The following is a 22,792-nucleotide window of genomic DNA, read 5'->3' as shown; positions in this document are numbered from 1 at the left end:
CACTGGTGATAGTAATAATAATAATAATAAATCACCACTCTGATAGTAATAATAATAATAATAAATCACCACTCTGATAGTAATAATAATAATAAAAATCACCACTCTGATAGTAATAATAATAATAATAAATCACCACTCTGATAGTAATAATAATAATAATAAATCACCACTCTGATAGTAATAATAATAATAATAAATCACCACTGTGATAGTAATAATAATAATAATAAATCACCACTGTGATAGTAATAATAATAATAATAAATCACCACTCTGATAGTAATAATAATAATAATAAATCACCACTCTGATAGTAATAATAATAATAATAAATCACCACTCTGATAGTAATAATAATAATAATAAATCACCACTCTGATAGTAATAATAATAATAATAAATCACCACTCTGATAGTAATAATAATAATAATAAATCACCACTGTGATAGTAATAATAATAATAATAAATCACCACTCTGATAGTAATAATAATAATAATAAATCACCACTGTGATAGTAATAATAATAATAATAAATCACCACTCTGATAGTAATAATAATAATAATAAATCACCACTCTGATAGTAAAAATAATAATAATAAATCACCACTCTGATAGTAATAATAATAATAATAAATCACCACTCTGATAGTAATAATAATAATAATAAATCACCACTCTGATAGTAATAATAATAATAATAAATCACCACTCTGATAGTAATAATAATAATAATAAATCACCACTCTGATAGTAATAATAATAATAATAAATCACCACTCTGATAGTAATAATAATAATAATAAATCACCACTGCTGATAGTAATAATAATAATAATAAATCACCACTCTGATAGTAATAATAATAATAATAAATCACCACTCTGATAGTAATAATAATAATAATAAATCACCACTCTGATAGTAATAATAATAATAATAAATCACCACTCTGATAGTAATAATAATAATAATAAATCACCACTCTGATAGTAATAATAATAATAATAAATCACCACTCTGATAGTAATAATAATAATAATAAATCACCACTCTGATAGTAATAATAATAATAATAAATCACCACTCTGATAGTAATAATAATAATAATAAATCACCACTCTGATAGTAATAATAATAATAATAAATCACCACTCTGATAGTAATAATAATAATAATAAATCACCACTCTGATAGTAATAATAATAATAATAAATCACCACTCTGATAGTAATAATAATAATAATAAATCACCACTCTGATAGTAATAATAATAATAATAAATCACCACTCTGATAGTAATAATAATAATAATAAATCACCACTGTGATAGTAATAATAATAATAATAAATCACCACTCTGATAGTAATAATAATAATAATAAATCACCACTCTGATAGTAATAATAATAATAATAAATCACCACTCTGATAGTAATAATAATAATAATAAATCACCACTCTGATAGTAATAATAATAATAATAAATCACCACTCTGATAGTAATAATAATAATAATAAATCACCACTCTGATAGTAATAATAATAATAATAAATCACCACTCTGATAGTAATAATAATAATAATAAATCACCACTCTGATAGTAATAATAATAATAATAAATCACCACTCTGATAGTAATAATAATAATAATAAATCACCACTCTGATAGTAATAATAATAATAATAAATCACCACTCGTGATAGTAATAATAATAATAATAAATCACCACTCTGATAGTAATAATAATAATAATAAATCACCACTGTGATAGTAATAATAATAATAATAAATCACCACTGTGATAGTAATAATAATAATAATAAATCACCACTGTGATAGTAATAATAATAATAATAAATCACCACTGTGATAGTAATAATAATAATAATAAATCACCACTCTGATAGTAATAATAATAATAATAAATCACCACTGTGATAGTAATAATAATAATAATAAATCACCACTCTGATAGTAATAATAATAATAATAAATCACCACTCTGATAGTAATAATAATAATAATAAATCACCACTCTGATAGTAATAATAATAATAATAAATCACCACTCTGATAGTAATAATAATAATAATAAATCACCACTGTGATAGTAATAATAATAATAATAAATCACCACTCTGATAGTAATAATAATAATAATAAATCACCACTCTGATAGTAATAATAATAATAATAAATCACCACTCTGATAGTAATAATAATAATAATAAATCACCACTGTGATAGTAATAATAATAATAATAAATCACCACTCTGATAGTAATAATAATAATAATAAATCACCACTGTGATAGTAATAATAATAATAATAAATCACCACTCTGATAGTAATAATAATAATAATAAATCACCACTCGTGATAGTAATAATAATAATAATAAATCACCACTCTGATAGTAATAATAATAATAATAAATCACCACTCTGATAGTAATAATAATAATAATAAATCACCACTCTGATAGTAATAATAATAATAATAAATCACCACTGTGATAGTAATAATAATAATAATAAATCACCACTCTGATAGTAATAATAATAATAATAAATCACCACTCTGATAGTAATAATAATAATAATAAATCACCACTGTGATAGTAATAATAATAATAATAAATCACCACTCTGATAGTAATAATAATAATAATAAATCACCACTGTGATAGTAATAATAATAATAATAAATCACCACTCTGATAGTAATAATAATAATAATAAATCACCACTCTGATAGTAATAATAATAATAATAAATCACCACTCGTGATAGTAATAATAATAATAATAAATCACCACTCTGATAGTAATAATAATAATAATAAATCACCACTCTGATAGTAATAATAATAATAATAAATCACCACTCTGATAGTAATAATAATAATAATAAATCACCACTCTGATAGTAATAATAATAATAATAAATCACCACTCTGATAGTAATAATAATAATAATAAATCACCACTCTGATAGTAATAATAATAATAATAAATCACCACTCTGATAGTAATAATAATAATAATAAATCACCACTGCTGATAGTAATAATAATAATAATAAATCACCACTCTGATAGTAATAATAATAATAATAAATCACCACTCGTGATAGTAATAATAATAATAATAAATCACCACTCTGATAGTAATAATAATAATAATAAATCACCACTCTGATAGTAATAATAATAATAATAAATCACCACTCTGATAGTAATAATAATAATAATAAATCACCACTCTGATAGTAATAATAATAATAATAAATCACCACTGTGATAGTAATAATAATAATAATAAATCACCACTCTGATAGTAAATAATAATAATAATAAATCACCACTCTGATAGTAATAATAATAATAATAAATCACCACTCTGATAGTAATAATAATAATAATAAATCACCACTCTGATAGTAATAATAATAATAATAAATCACCACTCTGATAGTAATAATAATAATAATAAATCACCACTCTGATAGTAATAATAATAATAATAAATCACCACTCTGATAGTAATAATAATAATAATAAATCACCACTGTGATAGTAATAATAATAATAATAAATCACCACTCTGATAGTAATAATAATAATAATAAATCACCACTCTGATAGTAATAATAATAATAATAAATCACCACTGCTGATAGTAATAATAATAATAATAAATCACCACTCTGATAGTAATAATAATAATAATAAATCACCACTCGTGATAGTAATAATAATAATAATAAATCACCACTCTGATAGTAATAATAATAATAATAAATCACCACTCTGATAGTAATAATAATAATAATAAATCACCACTCTGATAGTAATAATAATAATAATAAATCACCACTCTGATAGTAATAATAATAATAATAAATCACCACTCTGATAGTAATAATAATAATAATAAATCACCACTCTGATAGTAATAATAATAATAATAAATCACCACTCTGATAGTAATAATAATAATAATAAATCACCACTGTGATAGTAATAATAATAATAATAAATCACCACTCTGATAGTAATAATAATAATAATAAATCACCACTCTGATAGTAATAATAATAATAATAAATCACCACTCTGATAGTAATAATAATAATAATAAATCACCACTCTGATAGTAATAATAATAATAATAAATCACCACTGTGATAGTAATAATAATAATAATAAATCACCACTCTGATAGTAATAATAATAATAATAAATCACCACTCTGATAGTAATAATAATAATAATAAATCACCACTCTGATAGTAATAATAATAATAATAAATCACCACTCTGATAGTAATAATAATAATAATAAATCACCACTCTGATAGTAATAATAATAATAATAAATCACCACTCTGATAGTAATAATAATAATAATAAATCACCACTCTGATAGTAATAATAATAATAATAAATCACCACTCTGATAGTAATAATAATAATAATAAATCACCACTCTGATAGTAATAATAATAATAATAAATCACCACTCTGATAGTAATAATAATAATAATAAATCACCACTCTGATAGTAATAATAATAATAATAAATCACCACTCTGATAGTAATAATAATAATAATAAATCACCACTCTGATAGTAATAATAATAATAATAAATCACCACTCTGATAGTAATAATAATAATAATAAATCACCACTCTGATAGTAATAATAATAATAATAAATCACCACTCTGATAGTAATAATAATAATAATAAATCACCACTCTGATAGTAATAATAATAATAATAAATCACCACTCTGATAGTAATAATAATAATAATAAATCACCACTCTGATAGTAATAATAATAATAATAAATCACCACTCTGATAGTAATAATAATAATAATAAATCACCACTCTGATAGTAATAATAATAATAATAAATCACCACTGTGATAGTAATAATAATAATAATAAATCACCACTCTGATAGTAATAATAATAATAATAAATCACCACTCTGATAGTAATAATAATAATAATAAATCACCACTCTGATAGTAATAATAATAATAATAAATCACCACTCTGATAGTAATAATAATAATAATAAATCACCACTCTGATAGTAATAATAATAATAATAAATCACCACTCTGATAGTAATAATAATAATAATAAATCACCACTCTGATAGTAATAATAATAATAATAAATCACCACTCTGATAGTAATAATAATAATAATAAATCACCACTCTGATAGTAATAATAATAATAATAAATCACCACTCTGATAGTAATAATAATAATAATAAATCACCACTCTGATAGTAATAATAATAATAATAAATCACCACTCTGATAGTAATAATAATAATAATAAATCACCACTCTGATAGTAATAATAATAATAATAAATCACCACTCTGATAGTAATAATAATAATAATAAATCACCACTCTGATAGTAATAATAATAATAATAAATCACCACTCTGATAGTAATAATAATAATAATAAATCACCACTCTGATAGTAATAATAATAATAATAAATCACCACTCTGATAGTAATAATAATAATAATAAATCACCACTCTGATAGTAATAATAATAATAATAAATCACCACTCTGATAGTAATAATAATAATAATAAATCACCACTCTGATAGTAATAATAATAATAATAAATCACCACTCTGATAGTAATAATAATAATAATAATAATCACCACTCTGATAGTAATAATAATAATAATAAATCACCACTCTGATAGTAATAATAATAATAATAAATCACCACTGTGATAGTAATAATAATAATAATAAATCACCACTCTGATAGTAATAATAATAATAATAAATCACCACTCTGATAGTAATAATAATAATAATAAATCACCACTCTGATAGTAATAATAATAATAATAAATCACCACTGTGATAGTAATAATAATAATAATAAATCACCACTCTGATAGTAATAATAATAATAATAAATCACCACTCTGATAGTAATAATAATAATAATAAATCACCACTCTGATAGTAATAATAATAATAATAAATCACCACTCTGATAGTAATAATAATAATAATAAATCACCACTCTGATAGTAATAATAATAATAATAAATCACCACTCTGATAGTAATAATAATAATAATAAATCACCACTCTGATAGTAATAATAATAATAATAAATCACCACTCTGATAGTAATAATAATAATAATAAATCACCACTCTGATAGTAATAATAATAATAATAAATCACCACTCTGATAGTAATAATAATAATAATAAATCACCACTCTGATAGTAATAATAATAATAATAAATCACCACTCTGATAGTAATAATAATAATAATAAATCACCACTCTGATAGTAATAATAATAATAATAAATCACCACTCTGATAGTAATAATAATAATAATAAATCACCACTGTGATAGTAATAATAATAATAATAAATCACCACTCTGATAGTAATAATAATAATAATAAATCACCACTGTGATAGTAATAATAATAATAATAAATCACCACTCTGATAGTAATAATAATAATAATAAATCACCACTCTGATAGTAATAATAATAATAATAAATCACCACTCTGATAGTAATAATAATAATAATAAATCACCACTCTGATAGTAATAATAATAATAATAAATCACCACTCTGATAGTAATAATAATAATAATAAATCACCACTCTGATAGTAATAATAATAATAATAAATCACCACTCTGATAGTAATAATAATAATAATAAATCACCACTGTGATAGTAATAATAATAATAATAAATCACCACTCTGATAGTAATAATAATAATAATAAATCACCACTCTGATAGTAATAATAATAATAATAAATCACCACTCTGATAGTAATAATAATAATAATAAATCACCACTCTGATAGTAATAATAATAATAATAAATCACCACTCTGATAGTAATAATAATAATAATAAATCACCACTCTGATAGTAATAATAATAATAATAAATCACCACTTGATAGTAATAATAATAATAATAAATCACCCTGATAGTAATAATAATAAATCACACTCTGATAGTAATAATAATAATAATAAATCACCACTGTGATAGTAATAATAATAATAATAAATCACCACTGTGATAGTAATAATAATAATAATAAATCACCACTCTGATAGTAATAATAATAATAATAAATCACCACTCTGATAGTAATAATAATAATAATAAATCACCACTCTGATAGTAATAATAATAATAATAAATCACCACTCTGATAGTAATAATAATAATAATAAATCACCACTCTGATAGTAATAATAATAAATCACCACTCTGATAGTAATAATAATAATAATAAATCACCACTCTGATAGTAATAATAATAATAATAAATCACCACTCTGATAGTAATAATAATAATAATAAATCACCACTCTGATAGTAATAATAATAATAATAAATCACCACTGTGATAGTAATAATAATAATAATAAATCACCACTGCTGATAGTAATAATAATAATAATAAATCACCACTCTGATAGTAATAATAATAATAATAAATCACCACTGTGATAGTAATAATAATAATAATAAATCACCACTCTGATAGTAATAATAATAATAATAAATCACCACTCTGATAGTAATAATAATAATAATAAATCACCACTGCTGATAGTAATAATAATAATAATAAATCACCACTCTGATAGTAATAATAATAATAATAAATCACCACTGTGATAGTAATAATAATAATAATAAATCACCACTCTGATAGTAATAATAATAATAATAAATCACCACTCGTGATAGTAATAATAATAATAATAAATCACCACTGTGATAGTAATAATAATAATAATAAATCACCACTGTGATAGTAATAATAATAATATAATAATAAATCACCACACTCTGATAGTAATAATAATAATAATAAATCACCACTCTGATAGTAATAATAATAATAATAAATCACCACTGTGATAGTAATAATAATAATAATAAATCACCACTCTGATAGTAATAATAATAATAATAAATCACCACTCTGATAGTAATAATAATAATAATAAATCACCACTCTGATAGTAATAATAATAATAATAAATCACCACTGTGATAGTAATAATAATAATAATAAATCACCACTGTGATAGTAATAATAATAATAATAAATCACCACTGCTGATAGTAATAATAATAATAATAAATCACCACTTTGATAGTAATAATAATAATAATAAATCACCACTGTGATAGTAATAATAATAATAATAAATCACCACTGTGATAGTAATAATAATAATAATAAATCACCACTCTGATAGTAATAATAATAATAATAAATCACCACTCTGATAGTAATAATAATAATAATAAATCACCACTCTGATAGTAATAATAATAATAATAAATCACCACTCTGATAGTAATAATAATAATAATAAATCACCACTCTGATAGTAATAATAATAATAATAAATCACCACTGTGATAGTAATAATAATAATAATAAATCACCACTGTGATAGTAATAATAATAATAATAATCACCACTCTGATAGTAATAATAATAATAATAAATCACCACTGCTGATAGTAATAATAATAATAATAAATCACCCACTCGTGATAGTAATAATAATAATAATAAATCACCACTGCTGATAGTAATAATAATAATAATAAATCACCACTCTGATAGTAATAATAATAATGATAAATCACCACTCTGATAGTAATAATAATAATAATAAATCACCACTCTGATAGTAATAATAATAATAATAAATCACCACTCTGATAGTAATAATAATAATGATAAATCACCACTCTGATAGTAATAATAATAATAATAAATCACCACTGTGATAGTAATAATAATAATAATAAATCACCACTCTGATAGTAATAATAATAATGATAAATCACCACTCTGATAGTAATAATAATAATAATAAATCACCACTGTGATAGTAATAATAATAATAATAAATCACCACTCTGATAGTAATAATAATAATAATAAATCACCACTCTGATAGTAATAATAATAATAAATCACCACTCTGATAGTAATAATAATAATAATAAATCACCACTCTGATAGTAATAATAATAATAATAAATCACCACTGTGATAGTAATAATAATAATAATAAATCACCACTCTGATAGTAATAATAATAATAATAAATCACCACTCTGATAGTAATAATAATAATAATAAATCACCACTGTGATAGTAATAATAATAATAATAAATCACCACTCTGATAGTAATAATAATAATAATAAATCACCACTCTGATAGTAATAATAATAATAATAAATCACCACTCTGATAGTAATAATAATAATAATAAATCACCACTGTGATAGTAATAATAATAATAATAAATCACCACTGCTGATAGTAATAATAATAATAATAAATCACCACTCTGATAGTAATAATAATAATAATAAATCACCACTGTGATAGTAATAATAATAATAATAAATCACCACTCTGATAGTAATAATAATAATAATAAATCACCACTCTGATAGTAATAATAATAATAATAAATCACCACTGTGATAGTAATAATAATAATAATAAATCACTGTGATAGTAATAATAATAATAATAAATCACCACTCTGATAGTAATAATAATAATAATAAATCACCACTGTGATAGTATAATAATAATAATAAATCACCACTCTGATAGTAATAATAATAATAATAAATCACCACTGTGATAGTGATAATAATAATAATAAATCACCACTCTGATAGTAATAATAATAATAATAAATCACCACTCTGATAGTGATAATAATAATAATAAATCACCACTCTGATAGTGATAATAATAATAATAAATCACCACTCTGATAGTGATAATAATAATAATAAATCACCACTCTGATAGTAATAATAATAATAATAAATCACCACTCTGATAGTAATAATAATAATAATAAATCACCACTCTGATAGTAATAATAATAATAATAAATCACCACTCTGATAGTAATAATAATAATAATAAATCACCACTCTGATAGTAATAATAATAATAATAAATCACCACTGTGATAGTAATAATAATAATAATAAATCACCACTCTGATAGTAATAATAATAATAATAAATCACCACTCTGATAGTAATAATAATAATAATAAATCACCACTGTGATAGTAATAATAATAATAATAAATCACCACTCTGATAGTAATAATAATAATAATAAATCACCACTCTGATAGTAATAATAATAATAATAAATCACCACTCTGATAGTAATAATAATAATAATAAATCACCACTGTGATAGTAATAATAATAATAATAAATCACCACTGTGATAGTAATAATAATAATAATAAATCACCACTGTGATAGTAATAATAATAATAATAAATCACCACTCTGATAGTAATAATAATAATAATAAATCACCACTGTGATAGTAATAATAATAATAATAAATCACCACTGTGATAGTAATAATAATAATAATAAATCACCACTGTGATAGTAATAATAATAATAATAAATCACCACTCTGATAGTAATAATAATAATAATAAATCACCACTCTGATAGTAATAATAATAATAATAAATCACCACTGTGATAGTAATAATAATAATAATAAATCACCACTCTGATAGTAATAATAATAATAATAAATCACCACTGTGATAGTAATAATAATAATAATAAATCACCACTCTGATAGTAATAATAATAATAATAAATCACCACTCTGATAGTAATAATAATAATAATAAATCACCACTGTGATAGTAATAATAATAATAATAAATCACCACTCTGATAGTAATAATAATAATAATAAATCACCACTCTGATAGTAATAATAATAATAATAAATCACCACTCTGATAGTAATAATAATAATAATAAATCACCACTCTGATAGTAATAATAATAATAATAAATCACCACTCTGATAGTAATAATAATAATAATAAATCACCACTCTGATAGTAATAATAATAATAATAAATCACCACTCTGATAGTAATAATAATAATAATAAATCACCACTCTGATAGTAATAATAATAATAATAATAAATCACCACTCTGATAGTAATAATAATAATAATAAATCACCACTCTGATAGTAATAATAATAATAATAATAAATCACCACTGTGATAGTAATAATAATAATAATAAATCACCACTCTGATAGTAATAATAATAATAATAAATCACCACTCTGATAGTACGTCATTTCTGTTTGGCTTCTAAAGCACTTTCGGTCCTCAGGTCCAAATGGTTGATAATAATAATGTTGTGTCCTCACTCGATGCAGGCGAGTACTGGATCGACCCGAACCAGGGCAGCCCCAGGGACGCCATCCGGGTGCACTGCGACATGGACACCGGGGAGACCTGCATCTCCGCCAACCCGCCCGCCATCCCGCGCAAAACCTGGTGGACCAAATCCACTCCCACTCCCAACAAGCCCGTGTGGTTTGAGGCCGACATCAACGGAGGAACTCGAGTAAGTTTTTTACGTAATGCGTACTACGTACGCGTGAGTCAGTGTGAAACATGACACCGGCCCGCTAATAATAACCCCTTGATTTTTTTGTGATTTTTTCTTTTTTTCTTTTTTCTTTTTTTTTAATCCCACGATTTTTGCAACCCATTTTTTCACCCAGTCTCAATTATCTAATGTAATCCTGGGTGCTACACTCCCTCTGCCAACCTGGGGATTGTATCTATCTATCTATCTATCTATCTATCTATCTATCTATCTATCTATCTATCTCTCTATCTCTCTATCTCTCTCTCTCGCTCTCTCTCTATCGGCCTATATGTCCTTAAATAGTAATTATATAAACAAAACAATTAAGAAGTAGTGTAAAAAATAGCAGTTACAACAAGCTCACGATGCGGCGCCATGTTGCTCTTGTGAGCTTATATCGATCTGCTAGTTTTGGGTCCCGTCCGAGCAAAATAAATCTCGTGTGGGTTCTTGAGCTAAAAGGTTTGGCAATATCAAGCTACTGTGATAGACTGATAGTGAATTATATAGTGTGATAGATGTATAGTGTATTATATAGTGTCATAGACTAATAGTGAATTATATATATAGTGTGATAGACTGACCAAATGTATACGCTGAAGCCAACATTAACAGAGGAACTAGAGTGTTTATTTTATATGCATCAGTTTTATTTTATGTACACATAAATGTCAAACATAAAAGACTGGCCCGCGACGCTAATCTGTGTGTGTGTGTGTGTGTGTCTCTGTGTGTGTGTGTGTGTGTGTGTGTGTCTCTGTGTGTGTGTGTGTGTGTGAACCTGTTCCCTTTCATGGGATAAATATTCTGTTATTTCCCTTTGGACTTAAGCTATTAACTCCAGCCGACATCCACCAGCTGTGAGCCAAATAAATGCTTTCTTCAATCATCATTTAGGAGATGTTTAATGTCCATGATAAAACCACACTTCTTTCGCTGATACAGAAGTGAAAGTTTGAACTTGGTAAACATTGCTGAACTTTGGTTCAAGTCACTAACATCAGGCTGTTATTTTGTGGGACTTGACTTATTTAAACTGCTTTTGATCGATTTAATACTTTATTAATAATAATAATAATAATATATACGATTTATATAGGGTACCCAAAGTCGCTTTACAGACATATTTTTATTAGAAAACAATTTAAAAGGTTTAAAAGGTTAAAAACTAGAAATCAAGTGAGTTCCAAAGAGAAGGCCCTGCAGTCTCCCCATGTCCGTTTGTTGGTTTTGTGGGGTTCCAGTTTTGTATTACAATTAGATGTAACTGTAAACAGCACATGGTACAGTCAGACAGACGTTTTGGTCCAAGATAACGCAAAACAAAAGTCCTGCGGGTTTGTTTCCGTTCGTATGTATTCAATTAATAAACAATAACATAAAAAGTAACAAATTCTATATCGTCAACACAATTCATATAAAACACTACTGTATATGTAGTAGTAAAAGTGTACAGTACCTCCCCCTTAAACTGGGATTGTCCCTGAAAGACTTAAAACACTGGTTTCACTTGACAATACTTTGGCAGTGAGCGCCCTCTTGTGGACATAACCTGTAATGACATTTTATGTCAGGCCTTGTTTTTACTAGTGGCCAGACTGTTGCCTCTCTCTCACAATTGTCAAATGCTCCCTTCATACAGTCTGGAGCAACGATAGCTCTGATCATGAGTCAAATATAAATGCTTCCGTCGTACAGTCTGGAGCAACGGAAGCTCTGATCACGAGTACAATATAAATGCTTCCGTCGTACAGTCTGGAGCAACGGAAGCTCTGATCACGAGTACAATATAAATGCTTCCGTCGTACAGTCTGGAGCAACGGAAGCTCTGATCATGAGTCAAATATAAATGCTTCCGTCGTACAGTCTGGAGCAACGGAAGCTCTGATCACGAGTAAAATATAAATGCTTCCGTCATACAGTCTGGAGCAACGGAAGCTCTGATCATGAGTAAAATATAAATGCTTCCTGTCATACAGTCTGGAGCAACGGAAGCTCTGATCATGAGTCAAATATAAATGCTTCCGTCGTACAGTCTGGAGCAACGGAAGCTCTGATCATGAGTAAAATATAAATGCTTCCGTCGTACAGTCTGGAGCAACGGAAGCTCTGATCATGAGTCAAATATAAATGCTTCCGTCGTACAGTCTGGAGCAACGGAAGCTCTGATCATGAGTAAAATATAAATGCTTCCTGTCATACAGTCTGGAGCAACGGAAGCTCTGATCACGAGTAAAATATAAATGCTTCCGTCGTACAGTCTGGAGTAACGGAAGCTCTGATCATGAGTAAAATATAAATGCTTCCGTCGTACAGTCTGGAGCAACGGAAGCTCTGATCATGAGTAAAATATAAATGCTTCCGTCGTACAGTCTGGAGTAACGGAAGCTCTGATCATGAGTAAAATATAAATGCTTCCGTCGTACAGTCTGGAGCAACGGAAGCTCTGATCATGAGTAAAATATAAATGCTTCCGTCGTACAGTCTGGAGCAACGGAAGCTCTGATCACGAGTAAAATATAAATGCTTCCGTCGTACAGTCTGGAGCAACGGAAGCTCTGATCACGAGTAAAATATAAATGCTTCCGTCATACAGTCTGGAGCAACGGAAGCTCTGATCTCTAGTAGAATATAAATGCTTCCGTCGTACAGTCTGGAGCAACGGAAGCTCTGATCATGAGTCAAATATAAATGCTTACAGGTATGGTGTGTGCGATATGAAGTGTGAGATTACTAAATCACAGTAATCCTTAATCATATTCCATCATATTCATGAGCTTTTGGAGAGAAATGAGACAGACTCCAGCAGAGATTAAAATAGGGTGCATTTTGCATCCTAAAACACAGTTTATAGTTAAGGGACGCAATGAAACAATTTATTATTGTTATTATTGTTATTATTTTTTATTTCATTTCAAATTCCCTAGCAGAAAAGAAAAGGAGAAGGAAGAAGATAAATCTTATTTATACCTGCCCCTATCATAAAAAAAAGATGCACTACTGTAGCCTACTACTATACTGTGTTTTATTCTAGTTTATTTTGCTAGCTTTAGTTATAATAATCATTGTTAATTTCCATTTTTCCAGCCATTCAGTTGCACATTTTTTATTTTTTATTTGGGGACTAATATTAAAGGACCACTTCACCACTTTTCAACCTATCTTCATATAATAGGTCCTCACTAATAATCATGATAAAATGGCACAATTATTTTCTACTCGGTCTGTGTCTCATAGGAGGGCTGTGGGCAGTTTAGAAACCGTCTTCCAGTGACATCATCTTTAGGCAGATTATTTTTTAACGATGGCTTCCACTTTCGCATTGCAACGTTTCAGGACTACACACTAAACCCAAGCGTTTAGGTTATAAACTGTTTTAAACACATGTTTGTAACCCTTTTTAAACGTGTCACAGTGTTTAGATTACCAGTAAGACGCGCAAACGCGGGAAGCGAACGCAGCTAGTACATATTTGGGTTTTTTTAAGATTTATTTTTAAGTTATTATTTATTTAAGTTAAGTTATTTTTAAGTTAAGTTTAGCCATAACCATATAAGGAGTCCCCAAAGCAGCTATACGTCCAAATATGGAGTGTGTTGCATAAATCACAAACAAATCACTCAGCTCCATATATGGGCACAAAGGGGGGACACACGGACACACGCACAGACATGATCTGCTAGGTCTCATAGTAAGTGCTTACTGCGTTCGCAATAAACAGAAGAACATGTTTAATCGCCTGTAACACTTTTTAAACACATAAACGTGTTTCATTTTTACAATCAAAGTCAGTCATATAGGTGTTTAGAATTCAAACACTAGGTGTTCTCGTGAGGTGTTCTGAGTGAACTCGTGTTCTACTGTATTGTATGAATATTAATAAATATTTGGCATTTTATTATTACACACATGGTGTTTAGGTTTAAACGCGTCACATGTTCCAGGGATTTAGTGTAGAAATCCTGCAGTTTTTATTAGCTTGTATTCCCCATTGATGATGTCACTGGAAGACGGTTTCTGAACTGCCCACAGACCTCCTGTGAGACACAGACCGAGTAGAAAAAAGATTGCGCAATTTTTTTCAAGATTATTAGTGAGGACCTATTATATGAAGACAGGTTGAAAAGTGGTGAAGTGGTCCTTTAATAGAATTTTCAATTCTGTCCTATGATTGCGAATGCAGTGAGTACTTACTATGAGACCTAGCAGATCATGTCTGTGTGTCTGTCTGTCTGTCTGTCTGTCTGTCCCGCTATCCAAATATGGAGTGTGTTGCATCAGCAATCACTCAGCTCCATATATGGGCACAAAAGGGGCCAGGTCCACTCAGCTCCATATATGGGCACAAAAGGGGCCAGGTCCACATATACAGTAACAGCTGGACAGACACACAGACAGACAGACATGATCTGCAGGGTCTCAGCTGCGTTCGCTTCCCGCGTTTGCGCGTCTTACTGGTGATAATGAGTACTTTCCGTGTCTCCGTAGTTCAACTACGGCAACGAGGGCGAGCTGCCCAACGTGGTGGCGGTGCAGATGAAGCTGCTGCGTCTTCTCTCCAAAGAAGCCCACCAGAACGTCACCTTCCACTGCCGCAACGTCGTGGCCTACAAGGACGGAGGAGGCGCGACGTCCGCCGCCGGCGGCCTGAAGAGGGCGCTGGTGCTCCGCGGAGCCAACGGACAGGACCTCCGGGCGACGGGCAACGCCCGCCTCCGCTACAACGTCCTGGAGGACGGCTGCACGGTACGGCGTTGTTCGCTTTGGAGGACATCTTTTACCCCCATGCAGGCCTGACGACGTCCACATTTACCCATTTTCAGTGGCGTGCACAGATAGACACTAGGGGGTGCCCTTTTGGCAATGTGCTCTAAAAAGAAGGATTTTTTTTTGTTGAAAAAAAAACATTTTCTTTTTTTTTCTTAATTTGTAGTGTGTGGATCATGCGGTGACATTGATCAAATCTTGATAAAAAACGCTTCTACTATATTATTTAGGCCCCCACAATCTAAAGCTATGTTTCTATGTCAGTGGTTCTTCGATTAAAAAAAAATAGCAGACCTACAAGCTCGTAGCGCTCCGCTATGAGCTTGTAGATCTGCTATTTTTCAATAGCTAAAGCATACCATGATGCTGACACCAAAATGGGTTCCCGCCCCAAAATGGGTTAAGGCAACCGGTTCCACGCACTGCACAAGGTGCCCTTTTTTTTCACTTGAGCACCTCCTGCCCCTCTAAATGTCTGTGCACGCCACTGCCATAGACACATAACTCCATAGACACATACACAACACCTGGGGGTCTATTAGAGTAATGTTAACTCCATAGACACATACACAACACCTGGGGGTCTATTAGAGTAATGTTAACTCCATAGACACATACACAACACCTGGGGGTCTATTAGAGTAATGTTAACTCCATAGACACATACAGAACACCTGGGGGTCTATTAGAGTAATGTTAACTCCATAGACACATACAGAACACCTGGGGGTCTATTAGAGTAATGTTAACTCCATAGACACATACACAACACCTGGGGGGTTCTATTAGAGTAATGTTAACTCCATAGACACCTGGGGCTCTATTAGAGTAATGTTAACTCCATAGACACATACACAACACCTGGGGTTCTATTAGAGTAATGTTAACTCCATAGACACCTGGGGTTCTATTAGAGTAATGTTAACTCCATAGACACCTGGGGTTCTATTAGTGTCCGACAGAAGTCCATTCCAGTGGTGTGTCCGACTCATTCCATGTCTTTTTGTCTCTCCGGCCCGGTCCGAACAGAAGTCCAACGGCGAGTGGGGCCGCACGGTCCTGGAGTACCGGACTCAGACCACGGCCAGGCTGCCCGTGGTGGACGTGGCGCCCATGGACATCGGCAACGCCGACCAGGAGTTCGGTCTGGACATTGGACCCGTGTGCTTCTCATAGGACGGGACGCGCCCGGCCCGGCCCGCCCAGACCCTAAACCCTATAGAGGCCCTGTTCATCACCTCAAAACTACACCTTTCAGGTGATAAGGTGACCACCTGAAAACTACAACTATGACGGTGATAAGCCGCTCGTCACTCACCCAAACACACATTGTCTCTGTTTGGGTGGTCACCCTATCACCTAACACTGGAGTATGAATGGGCCTTAACCCACCCCTAAAGTCCCCCACCCCCCTCCAGCACAGAATGGATAGGCGTGTCCCCCACTCACCCCCCCCCCCCCCCCCCCTCTTGAGGAGTGTATTCATAGTGGATGGACTACATAGACTCGACTCCTTGACTCTTTTATTGATTCAACAAAAGAAAAGAAGAAAAGACACAATTTGATGTTTGTTGGTGAGTGGGGTTGCTGTCTGTCTGTCTGTCTGTCTGTCTGTCTGTCTGTCTGTCTGTCTGTCTGTCTGTCTGTCTGTCTGTCTGTCTGTCTGTCTAGAAATGGGACGGTTCTTTTGCCACACCGTTGTTACGTGTTTTCCCCCCAGGTGACTTTAATGAGTCAGCAGGTGCATAATGTGCATAATGGTGGCCATTTGTAAATGATGACGTTTGCCACGTTCTCCTCAAATGTGTCCGAGTCCCCCTAGACTCTAGGCCCTAGAGTCTAGGGCCTAGAGTCTAGGGCCTAGTGTCTAGGGCCTAGACTCTAGGTCCTAGAGTCTAGGGCCTAGTGTCTAGGGCCTAGAGTCAGGGGCCTAGACTCTAGGGCCTAGAGTCTAGGGCCTAGAGTCTAGGCCCTAGTGTCTAGGGCCTAGAGTCAGGGGCCTAGACTCTAGGCCCTAGAGTCTAGGCCCTAGTGTCTAGGCCCTAGAGTCTAGGCCCTAGTGTCTAGGGCCTAGAGTCATACCGCTGATATGACCTTTCCGATATCAAGACCGCTCCGCAAACCGTTCGGCAAACCGCTGCCCCGCCGTATTTCACCTTTAGAAATAAACCAGTGCGACGCAGCGAGCGTCTTTTAGAAATAAAACCAGTGCGACGCAGCGAGCGTCTTTTAGAAATAAAACCAGTGCGACGCAGCGAGCGTCTTTTCCAGTTTTTGCACGTTGTTCATTTTCATCGACGGTGATGAAGTCTATCCTGTAAAGTAAAATAAAAGTATCGCTACATCGCATATACGCGTTTCTGAATCTAAATTATTACAGTGAAATGCGTGCCGTACGAGAACTCATTCACTCGTTTCTTTTTTTGTTTTTGTTTAAACAAGCTCAGACTGTAAATGCAAACGTTATGTCTGTAAATTTGCCAAATATCTGTCTATTGTTGTTTATCGCTATGTGACAATAATAAATGTACCGTTATGTCTTTCCGTGGACTGGCCGTGCTCTTCTCTCTTAGATACAGTGTTTAGATGTTCACAGGCACGCACGTCTCTGTTAGAGCAAAGTGAATATCCCTTTAGTTTTTGTTTCCTACATTTTTGTCATGAACTATTTTTCTTTTTACTGAAATAAAAGTATCGATACTTGCAATGTAGAAATATTCTGGCCTCACTCACACCTTCGCAACAGCCGGTCCGTGACAACGGAACATGTTATGAACTCTCAGCCGGTGCGCTGCGGTCCGTGACAACAGAACATGTTATGAACTCTCAGCCGGTGCGGTGCGGTCCGTGACAACAGAACATGTTATGAACTCTCAGCCGGTGCGCTGCGGTCCGTGACAACAGAACATGTTATGAACTCTCAGCCGGTGCGCTGCGGTCCGTGACAACAGAACATGTTATGAACTCTCAGCCGGTGCGGTGCGGTCCGTGACAACAGAACATGTTATGAACTCTCAGCCGGTGGGCTGCGGTCCGTGACAACAGAACATGTTATGAACTCTCAGCCGGTGCGCTGCGGTCCGTGACAACAGAACATGTTATGAACTCTCAGCCGGTGCGGTGCGGTCCGTGACAACAGAACATGTTATGAACTCTCAGCCGGTGCGCTGCGGTCCGTGACAACAGAACATGTTATGAACTCTCAGCCGGTGCGCTGCGCTGCGGTCCATGACAACAGAACATGTTATGAACTCTCAGCCGGTGCGCTGCGGTCCGTGACAACAGAACATGTTATGAACTCTCAGCCGGTGCGGTGCGGTCCGTGACAACAGAACATGTTATGAACTCACAGCCGGTGCGCTGCGCTGCGGTCCATGACAACAGAACATGTTATGAACTCACAGCCGGTGCGCTGCGCTGCGGTCCGTGACAACAGAACATGTTATGAACTCACAGCCGGTGCGCTGCGCTGCGGTCCATGACAACAGAACATGTTATGAACTCTCAGCCGGTGCGCTGCGGTCCATGACAACAGAACATGTTATGAACTCTCAGCCGGTGCGCTGCGCTGCGGTCCATGACAACAGAACATGTTATGAACTCTCAGCCGGTGCGCTGCGGTCCGTGACAACAGAAAGGTTGACGTAAATGATCCATTCATCGTCAATGAAAGTTAATGTTTGTGTTGCCACAAATTTTACATCATATTTGAGGCACACATAATATATATATATATATATATATATATATATATATATATATATAACCACATATTTCTCCTTTCATTGTCAATGGCAAATATGAGACTAGAGGGGACAAAAGCTGTATATAGGCCTATATATACTGTATATATATATATATATATATATATATATATATACACAGCTTTTTGTTTGGTTTGTTATATATAGCGCCACTCAAAAATATATTAGTAGTAATAGTTTGGAGCATCTTTGTCTGGCCTCTCCCCCGAGACCACTTTCATGTCATGGGGGCCCCGGGGGGCCCCGGGGGGTTCATTGAGGCACACAAACCTCTCCACCACGTTAAGGTGATGCTCCTTAGGAGAGGATGCCGAGAATACAATTATTTATTAAATAATTGTATTCCCGGGGACTGTTCATTGTAGGGTCGTCCAGCTCCTACGGCTTTGTTTTTGTGTTATTTAATTTATATCATTTTTTTTTAAAGTTTTTGTAGTTATTTCCAGGGTTTGGGGGAAAAACGATGGTTATTTTTTTTTTCTATTTCAAAGCCTCTTCATTTTGTGTTTTCGACATGTGGACAGCAGAAGCCGGGATTCAAACCGCCGACCCAAAAGGATCAAACAGACTATACCCGGTCTACCCGCTGAGCCACAGCCGCCCCAACCCTGCCACCCTCCCTGTGCCCCAACCCTGCCACCCTCCCTGTGCCCCAACCCTGCCACCCTCCCTGTGCCTCCACATCATTGGCGTGTCACGGGACCAGAGTCCGTTAACTGCAGCTTTCCGACGCGGTCTGGGTAGCCTAGGCCGAGTCCAAAGGGTTTGGTCGGCGATCAGCGGTCGGTGCTAGAGATGGTTTCGCTTTGAACTTCTTTCTTCTCCTCAAAACGTTTGATGACCTCGTCTGGTACTTCTCCAGCAGACCAGATACGTCTGATGTAAAGCGTGTCCTCAGACTCCTCAGTTCGTTTAAGCAGGTTCGTCATCAGCTCGTTCCCCTGGGTCTGAACGCTGAGTGGTTTGAGGTTCCCGGGATTTATGTAACTGGTTTCAAATTTTATCTTCTTCTTCCCTTCACCATAAGATTTTTTCCACTCCTCACTGGATAGGAAAAACTGATGGTAAGGTTTGTTGTCGACAGCGACTCTCAGTTCCTTCGGAACATCCCCTGGATCACATTTATCGATGAGGTGGGTGACCAAGTCGGAAAATCTCATTAACCCTATTGGGTTCAGTCTACTACCTTCGTTGTAGTCCCGACGAAGGTAGAGAACCTTCCCTACTTCTTTTCCTTTCCGCCCATCACTGGTAACCCAGCGATCGAAAATCAAAAACTTCCGATCCATTTCTTTAAATAGATTACTTTCTGCCTGCTTAAAACTGGTTGTTGTCGCGGACGAGCTTCAACGGGCTGAAGCCATCTCTTTTATTGGTGACCAAATGACATCACTGCTACATCACTGATGTCATCACTGATGCTCAACCAATCTGACGTCCAAATGTAGACGGGGTCCCGGACTGGCACAGAAGACACAACTCCATATATAGGCATAAACAGACACAGAAGACAGAACTCCATATATAGGCATTGTGCTGCCTTTGGAATGGCAGTTTGGTAAATGTTTAATCATTCTGTCATTTAATTAAGTTACGTTAAAAGGTGAAGTGTATTGTAACAGGTTTTACTGCCCTCCAGTGGTGGAAGTAGAAAGTGAAACGAAACTCAGTAGGGCCAGCATTTCCCAGTAAAACGAAACTCAGTTGAGTCAGCATTTCCCCACAGAACAGTGAGCTGTGTACATGGTCTGCTGAGAATTCTTCTTATATGCTTTTGCCTTGGACATTATTTGTCTGTAAGTACATTTTAGTTGTAGTTAATCAATGGGATGTTTATATTTCATGATGAATGATGTTTGCAACTTTCCTGTGTAAGCTAGGTTAATTGTTTGTTTGGTAATAGTGTAAGCACATGTTAGCTTAACAACATTTAGCTTACTGCAACAGTGGCTGCAGTGCTTTCTGTGTTTCAACTTTGTGTTCCTACTAGTTCAATGCAAATAGCCTACAAGTCATACTATTACTCACACACATTTACCTGTGTGGTAATTCCTTTGTTGTGTTTATTTACAGTACATGTGTGCTAATTCATTTTTATGTTTATTTCTGTACTGTTTCAGTTTTACAAAATTACCTGTGGAGACTTCAGTAAATTCAAGAAAAGTCAAGCCTTGTCTCTTTATTGGAGGATTTCAGAAAGTGTTAACTAGCTGTCTAGCTACACATAGGCACGTGTTGCAAGGGCAGCACAGGCATAAACAGACACAGAAGACGGCAGATGGCTGCAACGGGTACTCTGACAGGGGTATTGCACAGCCCGTTGGTGCATGGATCCTTTAATGTTTGTTTAGAGCACTGGGGGCGGGGCCTAAATAATGTAGTAGAAGCGTTTTTATCAAGAATTGATCAATGTCACCGCATGGTCCACACACTACAAATTAAGAAAAAAAAGAAATTTGTTTTTTTAGAGCACATTGCCAAAAGGGCAGGGTGCCCCCTAGTGTCTATCTGTGCACGCCACTGAGCCAAGTACCCTGTAGGGCAGGCATTGTCTCTTTGAGGTGTGGGAGAAATGTAGCATTATATTGTCTTAGGGAACCTTCTGGGATGTTTCTGAGACACCAAATGTGATTGTGATTGGCCAATCTTTGCATGACAGTTTGTGCGTCCCAACTCATATT

General features: G+C 32.5%; 2 protein-coding genes across 2 annotated transcripts in view; one reads left to right on the top strand and one right to left on the bottom strand.

Annotated features, from left to right (window-relative positions):
• LOC308311874 (collagen alpha-1(II) chain-like) overlaps positions 1 to 18,891 on the top strand; it is a gene marked incomplete at its 5' end in the record, with an annotated part of 19,169 nt that extends 278 nt beyond the window's left edge. The window contains 3 exons of the mRNA XM_080758647.1: positions 11,363 to 11,553; positions 16,069 to 16,326; positions 17,377 to 18,891. Coding sequence (XP_080614773.1) covers positions 11,363 to 11,553; positions 16,069 to 16,326; positions 17,377 to 17,523 — 596 coding nt within the window. The 3' untranslated portion in view covers positions 17,524 to 18,891. The remainder of the gene's footprint in view (positions 1 to 11,362; positions 11,554 to 16,068; positions 16,327 to 17,376) is intronic.
• On the bottom strand, positions 18,882 to 22,273 carry LOC308311970 (uncharacterized protein). The gene is made up of 2 exons (XM_080758799.1): positions 20,192 to 22,273; positions 18,882 to 18,953 (listed from the first exon to the last, which is right to left on the bottom strand). Exon 1 carries the CDS (start codon positions 21,398 to 21,400, stop codon positions 20,888 to 20,890), a length of 513 nt encoding a protein of 170 aa, XP_080614925.1. The 5' UTR covers positions 21,401 to 22,273; the 3' UTR covers positions 18,882 to 18,953; positions 20,192 to 20,887.
• Between the last annotated feature and the right edge of the window lie 519 nt (positions 22,274 to 22,792).

The sequence above is a fragment of the Protomyctophum bolini genome (genome assembly GCF_963924005.1).
Source record: "Protomyctophum bolini genome assembly, chromosome: 24".
In the NCBI taxonomy this organism is placed as follows: Eukaryota; Metazoa; Chordata; class Actinopteri; order Myctophiformes; family Myctophidae; genus Protomyctophum; species Protomyctophum bolini.
This window is presented reverse-complemented; position numbering and strand designations above follow the sequence as displayed.